This window comes from Galeopterus variegatus, unplaced genomic scaffold (assembly GCF_000696425.1).
Source record: "Galeopterus variegatus unplaced genomic scaffold, G_variegatus-3.0.2 Scaffold5382, whole genome shotgun sequence".
In the NCBI taxonomy this organism is placed as follows: Eukaryota; Metazoa; Chordata; class Mammalia; order Dermoptera; family Cynocephalidae; genus Galeopterus; species Galeopterus variegatus.
In genome coordinates, this window is record NW_007731493.1 from 32,939 (window position 1) to 45,818 (window position 12,880).

At 38.5% G+C, this 12,880-nt stretch overlaps 1 protein-coding gene across 1 annotated transcript in view; it reads right to left on the bottom strand.

Moving 5' to 3' along the window:
* Window positions 1-5,878: 5,878 nt before the first annotated feature.
* The window catches only part of LOC103604768 (transient receptor potential cation channel subfamily M member 3-like), a 95,850-nt gene continuing 88,848 nt past the window's right edge, over window positions 5,879-12,880 (bottom strand). The window contains exon 8 of the mRNA XM_008589338.1: window positions 5,879-5,941. Within this exon, the coding sequence (XP_008587560.1) occupies window positions 5,911-5,941 (31 nt within the window). The 3' untranslated portion in view covers window positions 5,879-5,910. The remainder of the gene's footprint in view (window positions 5,942-12,880) is intronic.

Here is a 12,880-nt window from a genome sequence, read left to right on the forward strand (position 1 = left end):
CTATTTCTGAGAAATATTACAAAACACAAGAAAGCATTATGAGAATTTATTCTAGAGAGGTGTTACTTTTCCCTGTATTTTTTCATAATAGTTTTTTTGACTGTGATAATTTAAAAAGCAATGCATTTAAAAATAAATCAATTTCAATATCTCAGAAACTAACAAAGTAAAGAGGATTAATTTAATTCTTTTTTGCCTCTCTTTTTCCTTTTCTTTTTTACTTTCTTTCTTTCTTTTTTTTTCTATATGGCCCTCTTCTTCAAGTTGTTATCAGAAACTTCCTTCACTTAATCATCTGCATCTTGGTAAGAATTTACTATATGACCTTAATGAAGGAGATTTAAATTATGTCAACTCTAATGGTGGAAAGAAAGGTTATAACTCATGAATGGATTTCCAAGCATCAATAAGCAGAAATAGGAGTATGTTTCCTCTAAAATCATTCCAGGTAGGTGGTAGCCTACCTGGCCTGTGATTCACATCATCTTTATTTATGTCAGGCTTTTGCTCTGTTATAGCAAACAAGAGTCTGATCCATAAGGAGGTATCATACTGGCTACTTTATTAAAAAAATAGTTTTTATACTGTAGAAGAATGAATGAAAGCAGGGAAGATGCATATTCAATGAATGCTCAATTAGGTCTTGAATACAGACCAATCACAACTAATTTTTAACTCCTCTCTCACTAGCCTGGTAAGAACATAGTTTTTATACTGTAGAAGAATGAATGAAAGCAGGGAAGATGCATATTCAATGAATGCTCAATTATGTCTTGAATACAGACCAATCACAACTAATTTTTAACTCCTCTCTCACTAGCCTGGTAAGAACGAGGCTATTATCTCTACCAGCTATCAAATGGCAGAGAGTAAAAACTCACTTTATTATTAACAGATACTGTTCAAAGTCAGGAATATAGAACCGCTTCAAGGACCAGTGGCAAAATTACCATAATTTGCCTAGTATTTTACAGTTAACAAATTGCTTTCATAATAGAAGTATCAGCAACTCTCAGATAAAATAGTAAAATAAATTGTTAGCTCATTTGATGCTTTCAGGAACCCTATAGACAAGAGATTTGTCCAATTTCACAGGCCGGACATTTTAGCCAGAAAGAGCCAAATACTTAAGGTCACACAGCAGATAAGTGACAGAGCCAGAACCACAATCTAGTTCTTCTGACTCCTTGTCCAGGGTTCTTCCCACTACACCAGGCTGCCTCTTTTTATACCAGGTGCACCGCACCACCACCTCCCTTCATCACTGAAGCTACTTGAGCAGGCAGTTGTGGAATTTCCTTTAACACGAAAGCAAGACAAATGATATTACTTAAAAGACAGCAAGACGGGAGGCGTGAGAATGTCTTCCTATCAGTGGCCGGCTGTGCACCAGGTTGTGTGAGGTTCACCTGAACCACTAGGGTAGATATTGTGGTGGCCCTACTTTGAGTAGGGCACATTCCCCATGACAGAACAATACCAAGAATCCTGGAGGGTCGACCAGGTTGTGTGAGGTTCACCTGAACCACTAGGGTAGATATTGTGGAGGCCCTACTTTGAGTAGGGCACATTCCCCATGACAGAACAATACCAAGAATCCTGGAGGGTCACTCAGCCAGATGGAGGATTGGGATGCCCCTTCTCACCCCTCTCCCAGGAAGATCTCTATCTAGAATATACACCTTTAGAAAAAAAGGATCATCCAGATAAGGTTGAAATAAATGATACCAGATCGTTTCTCAAGACTACCTAAGTTGTTCTGGATGACTCTGTGGTCTTAGCTGTGGGCCAGCCTGAGGATCATCCAGATAAGGTTGAAATAAATGATACCAGATAGTTTCTCAAGACTACCTAAGTTGTTCTGGATGACTCTGTGGTCTTAGCTGTGGGCCAGCCTGAAACCATTCATTCATTCATTTGTTCATTCAGTCAACAAAGGCATAGTGAATGTTTCTTAGTGCCAGACACTGTGGCATGTGCTAGGGATAAAGGGATAGATGAGATACATACACTCCCAGCCTTCAATGAGTTCATGTGCCAATGGGATAGAAAGACATGAACCAGCAATTCAACAGTGATTGTCAGTGGCAAAGGAGTAAAGAAGCTTGTAACAGATGAACATAATCTAAAGGGTTCAGGGAAGACTCCTCTGAGGAAGTGTTGTTTCACCTGAGATTTCAAGAAACATGAACCAGCAATTCAACAGTGATTGTCAGTGGCAAAGGAGTAAAGAAGCTTGTAACAGATGAACGTAATCTAAAGGGTTCAGGGAAGACTCCTCTGAGGAAGTGTTGTTTCACCTGAGATTTCAAGAAAGAATGAACATTAGCAGATCTGGGGGTGGTGGAGCTGGGCAAGAGCATTCTCAGCAGACAAAATGGCATGGATGGGCCTCGTCTGAAGAAAATAAAAGAAAGTCAGTATGGCTGGAACATAGAGGGCAAATTAAAGACTGAAAAAAGATGGGGTTGCAGAGGGGGTGAGCAGGGACAAGATCATGGTGAGCCCTGGAGACTGTGTTAGAGATTTTGGGTTTTATCCCCCAGGCAATGAGAAGCCATTGAAGGATTCAAGCAGCAGAGTGACGCGATCACATTTGTGTTGTCAGTTAATTTTCTTAAAGAACCAAGACATGAGCACTTATACCTGGGCATGCATCTACTTGACAGGTAACCTAAGTGGATGGGTCTAGAGAGTTCTGCAATACCAAGTGTACATAAATATTGTACATGATTAACAACAGAAGGGACTCTCCTGATTAGCCACTTGATAGGTCCAGTCATTCGTCTGTAGGTGTTTAATTCGGTAACAACTGACAATTTGTTTTTCGTTGCCAACCATCTGTAATGAAATCCCAGTTCCCTGATGCCATTAACAGTTTGAGGACTCTGTCACTTGTATCCAGTCTGTCACTTTGTAAACACTGATGAATGATGTGCAGTTTAGCTGATCATTAGTTTAGTGGTTAGGAGAGCTGAAAGACAGGAAGAATCCTATGCTTTCAAGCTTAATTTCACAACTGACTAAAGTTGTGGTTTTGGCTAAATCATTTAGCAACAAGCACCATAGAATGCTAGAAGCAGGATTCTCTAGGTTGGTGTTTTCCAAAGCATGGGATGCCTACCACTGATGGAACAGAGATGATTTTAGGTAGAACAAAGGTCCTTCTGAAGCATTAAGTTACACTCATTAAACATCAAATAACTGCTACTCCTGGTTCAGTTCTTTTTTCCATCCTTCTGACTGCATCAAGAGGAAAGTCTCATTTTTAGCATTTCTCTGTTTTTAACAGCCCCCCAACATTTGCAGATTTCACCTCTTAACAAAGAAATAACAGATATTAGTTCTCATTACATTGATGGGAGTTTAATAACATTGTTTTAAATAATTTCCCACATAACATTTGATGTGTCTGTAGCACATCATGGTTTACCACCCACAATGGGCTATAGAGACAATCTCATTACAATCTGTGAGGCAAGCAGGTGTTAATTCCATTTTGCAGAAGAGGAAACTGTAGCCTAAGGAGGTTAAATGATTTGTGCCAAGTCACACAGCTTGATGATCTCAGCCTTTGAGGTGAGCCTATTGACTTGAGTCCTGTCCCCATGGAGTAGCTTTTCCCAGTTGTGTTTTATAAGCACATCTTTCAGTTTCCTAATCATCTGCGTTGGAGGCAGAAATTCAAGCTCATTTGTTGTGGGAAAATGATTTTCCTTTTTGTTTATACAGAGAACATCTGAAGAAAATCAGACAGATTTAGAGAAGATAAGAGGAAACTGGTAAACAAGGGCAACGGCAAAGGGTACTTAGTAGCTTGAGGATTTATTTGCTTCTCATTTTTCACATGTATTTGCCCTACTGAACCGGATGTTTTCTGTTTGGTACAAAGGCTTACTCCGTCTTCTTCAAGGACCCTTTCTTATTTTGTGGCAGGATACTGGGAAGCTTACTTTTCTGAAGTTATTGTTTGTCTAATTCTTCCCATTTATTTTTCTGCACAATATCAAAGTGATTAAAAAATTTTGGCTGTAATATTTAACCATCAACAAAATTAGAGATAAGTCCACTTTAGATTTCTTTTTATGGCACTAGAATAGTGATTGAAAATTTCTTGACATCAAAACATGGTCTTACATAGTCTTGTCAAAACACTTCTTGACATCAAAACATATTATTTGAAATTTTAGTTTTAGAATTGGGTTGATGACAGAGTGGTCCTATTTATGGAAACTGTTACTTTGTGGCTCCATATGTACCAATGTTATTTTTGGTACACTTCAAATTAGAGGGTTTTGTGATAGAAAGTGTGGTCATTATAGTAAGGAAAATCTCTACACTATGGCATTTGTGTGTTCATTTTAATGCTGTACTTATGGTGAGTCACCAAGTAATTTAAAATAAGTCAATGTTTATCCAGTGCTCAGGGTAATCAACAAAACTTCCCACAGTTTGCTGTTAGTGTTTTTATCAAATGCTGGCCGTACAACCCACACACAGACTTTTCTCAGAATAAATTTAATTACCTGCAATATCAGAGTTTTTTTCCTAGATTCAAAAATTAGAAATGCATTTAGAATTTAATGGGGTCTCTAAGAGCATAATGGCTTTCGAGGAGAGGAGGCCTTCCTGTGACCTCTACAGATGCTTTCTATGAGTTTATTCAGACACAATATGAGAAAATTTTACCTGTATAAATAATAAATTATTATTTATACAGGTAAAATTTAAATTTTATAATGATATAAATTGTTATTTATATAGTACCTCAATTTGTTACTTAAAAGACATCATTTCTAACGGAATATCTAATCCTCTAACGAGAAACAAATTTTATCATTTGCTTGAAGCCAAAGCAAATTACTAAGTGTTATATTAAGGGCACAGAAAGTTGCATGTCTTGCTTAAGGTCACGGAGAATGGCATCTTTCTTTCTTTCTTTCTCTCTCTCTCTCTTTTTTTTTTTTTAAATAGAAGTTACCACTTCCTCCAAAATGTCATGATTCTGGAGCCACAGGAACAGCATGATTCTTTCTAGAGAGGCAGGATAGCATCATTAATAAAAGCATTGTGGCCACCAGAGTCAGGCTATATGGATTTAAGCTGTCACCTACTGGATGCGTAATCTTGTGCAAGTTATTTTGTCTTTATGTTGTATTTTTCATACACGTAAAATGGGAATTATAATAGTACTTATCTTATAAGCTTGTGAGTAATAAATGAGTTGAGCTTTGTAAAAGGCTTAGAGAAATGCCTGACATTCAGCAAGTCCTATGCAAGCATTTGCTATTATTAAAACACAGTCTTATAATGCTTCTTGGGAAAAAGTCACTGACGCATTCCTTCTAGTGAAGGAGCATGGCCTGTGGTCAGGGACTCTGTGTACAATGCAGAGCTCTCTCCTGAGATAACAGTGCTCTGCATACCTGGTGAGCACAGTGGTATAAGGTTGGAGAAATACCTTTCCCACTTCAGAGAAGTTAGAGAACACCAGTTCTTTCTTATGTTTGGAAAATGGAGATACTTAGCAGATTTAGCAGGCTTAACATGGTGGAGTCTTGCAAACACTCTATGCAAACACCTGCTTCCTCATTCATTCATTCAACAAATAATATTGATGCCTACTGTGTGCCAGGGACTAGGCTAGAGGCAGAGAGACGAATAATATTCAGTTATAGACTCAGGGGACTCACAGGGTTGTATGCCATTTATTCTAGTAATCTGGTTTTAAACTTAGTTGTGTAAAACAGCATTTATTTATTGTGTGGATGGTTTTGTGGATCAGAAATTCAGGCAGGACACAGTGGGGATGACTCATCTCTGCTCCTTGATATCTGGGGTCTCAGCTGGAGTGGCTGGGATGGCTAAGGATGGCTGTGATGGTTCAACTGTGGCCATGTGTCTGGGGCCTCAATTCTTCTCCATGTGTCTTCTGCTGGAGCTGTAACATCCAAGATAGTTTCTTTACTTCCAAGTGTGGTACCTGGGCTGGGATGGCTGAAAGAGCTGAGGGTTGGTTTGGATTGGTCTCTCATTGGTCATTGTAGGGTAGATATACTTCATACATGGAAGCTGGCTTCTTCTAAAGTGAGAGTTCCAAGGAAGTGATCAAAGAGGCCCAGGCAGAAACTGCAAGCCTTCATATAACAGCCTCGGAAGTCCCAGAATGTCATTTTCTTGCATTTGATTAATCAGGCAGGCCACTAAGAGCAGCCCAGATTCAAGGGGAGGGAAAGAATAGACTACATCTCTTGATGGAAGGCAGTTATAAATATATAGGGAAGGATCATCTTGGAGGTAAGTAACTTGATCAAGTGATTCTGTACAGATGAGACTTTGTGAAGAGGTGATCTTTTCCATATTTCAGGGGGAAACAGCTTCAGCTGTCTTACTTTGAATTCTGTCTTTTAACAGCTGATTATAATGGGAACCACCATTTTCCTTAAAAGTGATTGTCAAAACTTTCATAAATATTTGCAAAATATTAATACTGATTTGATGTACAGAATCTATAAATATTTTTCCTTTCGATCCACCTACCTATTTATATTTATTTAGCACCTCCTATGTACTAGACATTTCTTTTAGGCCTTGGGTATATTGCTAAAGCCCTTTTCTTTTTTCATCATTGCCATCAGCACATTTTGTTCCTATTAAATGCTTTATGTTACGGATATCTTCGGTAAAATGTATGCATGCTCAAGTCAGCCTTTAAGACCTAGGTTAAGTCCCCACCAAAAACAGAAGTGCATGTTTTTGATATTTTCTCCTCATCTAGGCTCATCTCCTGCTGCTTTTTCAGACATATTCCAGGAAATACTATATTTTCCAGGCATGTCAGACTCTTGCATGCCTCTGTGTCCTTGACCTTGCTGTACCTGCTGCTGGGAATACTCTCTACTCCTGAATTCATTACTTGAAACTTATCCTTCAACTTTCAGTTCAAACTCCACCTCCTGTGTGAGTCTCTGATTGCCACTCCCTTGGTGTTCTCACAACATTTGATAAATATTATAATTTTCATATTGCATGCGATTTATTTGTTTACATGTCTGTCTTCCTCCACTAGATTATGAAACAGTGATTGCATCTTTATTCTGCCTGTATCTTAAGTTCTAGAAGAGTGTTCCATGAAGTCAGTGTTGGATCTAGAAGAATGTCTGTAGATTTGCTTAATGAGTGAGTAGTTGCCTGCTCTTTGGTGGCTCACCAGGCAGTCTTTCCAGAGCCCCTTTGCTCCTCGTGGTGGGATGAACTTCAAGACAATTTAAGAGAATCGGAGAAGTGGTAGAGGGTTTTATCCCTCAAAAATTTGATTTTCTTGATCCTTTTTCTTGGAGTCAGATTCACCTCTAAGAAATATTCTTGGCTTCTGTCTATCTTTAAACTCACAGGGCGTTTGGCAATGAATTGGCCACTCAAATTGAAGGCCTATATTTGGTTCTACTTCTGGAGATTATTTCCCCCCTTTGAATTGCTTTGAAGCTCTTGTCAGGGGCAGGTTCTTATTCATTTGTATCTCCCCCACAATCCTTAGGGCAATATCTTGCCAATAAAAATGTCCAATTACTGTTTGAAGACTTTAAGAATTTCAGTGATATCAATATAATTCCCTCACAGAGATCATGGTGGTTTTGACAACTGGAATTAACTGTATTACATAGAAATCAATACAACATGCATCCACATTTTTTCAACTAATTCCGCATTGTACATGGAAGGGGTGAGGTCAGTTTTGCAATCTTCTATAGAAGATAGAATGACATAATTAAGGCACTATGATATGGTGCCTTTGGTTGGAGTTCAGCTCCTTTACTTACTAGTGAGGGACCTGAGACAGGTTATTCAATCTGTTTAAGCCTTCATCTGTTTAGTTGTTAAATAGGGCTAGTATGTGTCTTTTAAGGTTAATACATTTGGGAATAAAAGATCATGTATAGAAAGCATCTAACCCTGTTCTTATCACATAGTAGGTGTTGAATAATTGGCAATTTTTTTTGGTATAAGTGCTCTAGGGGCTTTCACACCTGCAGGGACTCTCAATGATGCCTAGCTCAGGACTAAAGCAGGGTACCTGGTATGCAAATTAGCTGGAGGAGACCATCTCTATGGAGAAAAGAAAGATTCCAATATTTCTATAAAAGTTGGGTAGAACAGGTCTGTTTATGGGATGGAAAGGGCCATGATTCAAAACAACTTAGCCAAGGTACCAGTAGGGAAAGCCCATTATCATTTAGATCATGTTCATCAAGGTCATGCAGAAACAAACAACCTTGTGATACTAAGATGCCCCCAAACCAGTACTGTTACATAACTTTATGGCCTCTTGAAGTCAAAGATGTGTTGAAGGTGTTAGGATCAGAACTCTCACTTGACCTCTCCTCCTGAAGCTTAGACTTTAATGTTTCTGAAGTCTGTATGTTCTAGGGAAGGCACTATCTGAAAATTCTGCTGAGGGATTTGAAGCTCCGGATAAGGAATAATGCAATTAGATCAATCATTTCACAGATGAAGAATCTGAGGCTTGCAGAGGTGATTATACATCTGGTAAGCATCAGAGCTGGGTTTAGAGAACAAGAGAAGCAGAAAGGAATCATTTCTTATGATGAATTACATAACCTAAATATATAGATTTAATTCAGTGTATTAGTGTAAAGTTCGTGATTTGTTATTTAAATGACTGGATGCAAGTGGAGATTTCTTCTGTTTTATCTCTTTGAGAGAACGTTATTTTATCTCATGTGTGAAAAGACTCAGTAATATGATTTCGAGGATCCACTGTTTTCCCAGAGTTTCTCCCCCACTTTATGACGCAAATACATATTGAAACTATATAAAATTAGAAAGCAAATAAATATTTTGTTCAACAAGTAGAAGTTCTAAGAGCAACTCTTAGCATGAGTGATGATTTATGTTAAATTCACATTTAACCGCAACTGAAAGCACTAGTTGAATAGAAAGTTGGAGAAGATCTAATGGAACACAGAAAAGTAATCAATACGTGGGTTGGGTTGGGTAGGAGGTTACTTTGCCCAACTTTCTGCCGAGGATCAACTCCAGGTACAAATGGCCTCTATCACCTAAGGCCTGTGAGAAATAGTAGCTCTGACCTTGCTTTAGTATCTAGCTGAGAAAAGCTATTCACCTGGGCGTTTCCTGAAGGTTTAATTTAGCAATGTGAGGTAGTTAGAAGGATCTTGGAGAAGCTGACCATAATTGGGCAGGATTACACACATCAATGGTACAGTCTGTTCTCCCACAAGTTTCATTTACTGCTACTCATATAGTGATAATTTCTTATGTTTAACTTCCTTTTTTTTTTTTTTAACCCACTTCAGTATCCTGAGCTGGCTATGGTTAAACAGAAGGCACAGATGCACACAGAAAAGAAAACAGAGAATGGGTGGTGTGCTGGGGTTGAGAGTGGTAAGAGAGGCACTTGGTACCTACCATAAGACAAGCTTTGTGCTATGTATTTTACATATGGCATTTCATAAGACAGATTAACCTCAGAAAATCCTAACTGGACTGTAAACTCCTTGGCTGCAAGGACTGTACATTATATTACTTATATATTTTATTCTCCCCTTCCCTCAGTGCTAAGAAAGGTGCTGAAGACAGAAGGCTTTTCCATCCACCCCTTATCTTGATTCCATTTATCCTGCTTTTTTCCCCCATATTATATCACCTTCTAAAATATTTATGTATTATGTTTGTTATTTATTATCTATGTAACCCTGCTAAAATATAGCAGGATTTTCTATTTGGTCCACTGGTATGTTTTCATCAGTGCCTGGAATAGTGCCTGGAACACAGGAGGTGTTCAAAAAATATTTGTTGTATAATTGCATACATAATGCTGGTTGAATGAAAGAATATAAAAATATGTATGGGGAAAATGTCAAATAACATTGGAAATATATTAGACATTCAAGGGTTCTCAATTTGGTGAAAACCAACTGCATAAATGCTAGAGCTATGCTATCCAATATGGTAGCCATTACCCACATGTGCCTATTTAAATTTAAATTAATTACAATGAAATAAAATTAAAAATTCAATTCCTTAGTCACAGTAGCCACAGCTCAAGCACTCAGGGACTATTTGATTGGACAGCACAGATATAGAACATTTCCATTACCACAGAAAGTTCTGCTGGACATGCTGCTGATGAGGCAGGCAGAGCTGCCAAGTACTCCACATTAGGAAGAGACTAGCAGGACATTTAGGTGAAAAATCCTAAACAGTGTTGGCTGTGTCTCTGCAATTTCTCTCTTCCTTTGCCTTTGGTTATGAATGTGCCCAAGAGTAGAAAGTGAAGTGTTGCCAAAGGATACAGGGACTGCCACATGGTTGGGTACATTCTCTGCTGCCAAAATTATAAGGAGAGCACATCCTCTGAGTTCATTGTGAGTGTACTTCCATCAGTGAACATTGTCCATGGCCAGGCAAGAGGAATAGTCAAATTTTTTTTTATTGTTTTAGGTCTTGTATGAAAGACAGAATCAAAGCTGGACTGAGACAGGTCAGCTCTCTGGGCAACTAAAACACATGCACCCCTTCAACTGACATGCTTTAAATGCTAGTCCAACATTTATTCAGAGCAGAAGTTAACCAGCGTGTGAGAGAAGGGAGAGAAGATGGAATCTGGGTGCAGCCTCCTTTGTTGTCTGGAATAATGCAGTTTGGGGGCAAGCAAAATAAGCTTTCTGCAGAGATTGGGTCCCATCTTCTGAGGAGGCAGTATGGCGTAGCTGCCAAGAACACAGGTTCTAGCCCCAATCAGCCCGGGCAGACCACTCTCTAGCTGTGAGATGTTTAGCAAATTACCTCACCTTTCTGTTCTCAATTTCCTCATTTATAAAATGGGGATAATAATTATAGCTACTTCACAGAGTTGGTGACATACAGTGTTTAGGTCAAGTTCTTGCATGTAGAAGCTTTAAAAAATATTAATTTCAATTCCTCAAGCATGCTGTTGGAGAGAGCGTCAGAGGGGGAAAAGCAGGTGTGAATTTAAATTCTCTCTGAAAGTAATTAATGAAAGTATTCCTTTTAACCTCAGATCCTACTCTATGAGATGTTGGGGAAAATGCCATTTTCTCTATTTGTGTTACATATTCTGTGAAAGACTAGTTCCTAGGTATTTTTTTAAGAAAATATTATTTCTTATAAATTATCTGAAAGTAATTAATGAAAGTATTCCTTTTAACCTCAGATCCTACTCTATGAGATGTTGGGGAAAATGCCATTTTCTCTATTTGTGTTACACATTCTGTGAAAGACTAGTTCCTAGGTATTTTTTTAAGAAAATATTATTTCTTATAAATTATCCATGGGCAATTGCTCAGTTAGCTTGTCCTTTAGTCCAGATCCAAACAGTACCCGCAATACAGAGCTTCCTGTCTTTCATCTTCTAGGTATTATGCCTGTGTGAAAAGGCTCATACCATCAGATAATTTAAACACAGATGTGCTCCACAGTGTTGAAAAAAAATGGACTATTTCCTTTGTTTGTCCTGAGTGTCTTTTAGGCAGTTGGGTTTCTTATTTTTCCCATTGGTTTCATAATTCAATGCACGCCTTGATGACTGCATCGTGGTGTTATAGATATGGGGGTATCTATAAGATTCTGGTTTCATTCCAGTGTAACATTAGACATTCATGACATATTGACTGTAAGTCCCTTTCTTTGTCTCACCACACAGTGTTAATCTATCACAGTACTCTTTCCTCTGAGCCCAGATGTGGCCTGAGAATCATTGAAAATCTTATCATTCCAGGAAGCACTACTAATTCACTGAAATAAAAACTATTTGTCATCTCTGCAGTAGAGATCGTGGAATCTCAAATATAACATCAAATGGCAAAAACCAAGGAGGGTTAAACAGCTCCACATTGTAGGTCTGTCTCTAAGACACCGAGTGGTAGCTTCCATGGATTTAGAGGAATGACGTCTTTACTGCCATTTGGGACCTTTAGGGGTTTCTGCTCATGGTTGGTCACTTTCTTTGCATTGAATATCTCCAGAAAATATAATAAAAATGCATATCAACTCTAGGACAGCTGTCCAACAATTAGGACAATAAAGGAAAGGCTTTACTGAAACTGAACGGAGACTTTTCTAGACAACAGCAGTACNTAGAGGAATGACGTCTTTACTGCCATTTGGGACCTTTAGGGGTTTCTGCTCATGGTTGGTCACTTTCTTTGCATTGAATATCTCCAGAAAATATAATAAAAATGCATATCAACTCTAGGACAGCTGTCCAACAATTTGGACAATAAAGGAAAGGCTTTACTGAAACTGAACGGAGACTTTTCTAGACAACAGCAGTACAGACTTGAGTTAATCTAGAATTCTACTAATGCATTTCTAGTGTTTTCTCTGGTTGAAGAAGCTTTTACAGCAGGAGGTCACTGCTGTACATAGTTTTCATAAATCCTGTGGTCCATGATCAACATCTGAGAATTGCATGGGGAATCTGGGGAAAATCCATCAAGAACATCCCACGCATTATTTATTATTAAAGAGACTGCTGGGTGAGGAGAATCCGCTGTATTTCTAGGAGCTGCAGGTTCTAATGTCAGCCAGGTTGATTCACAATTCATTTCCTCTAAAGCATAGGGATTAAGTACCAGGACATTTTATTATCTGTACCTCACTCAGATGAGTTTTAAATGTATTTGCAGATTTTAAAGCCCTCACTACACCTTTTCAGGAAAGAGAGGTGATGCTGTAGAACTTCAGAGAAAAATCTACTAGAAATTGTGTGTAAAGAAATGGATTTGTACATCTCATGATGAGGCAGAGAGCTGCGGGAGGATGATTCGGTCAGGTTGTAGGGTGAATGGAAGGTTCGCTGAGTGAGAGACGGCTC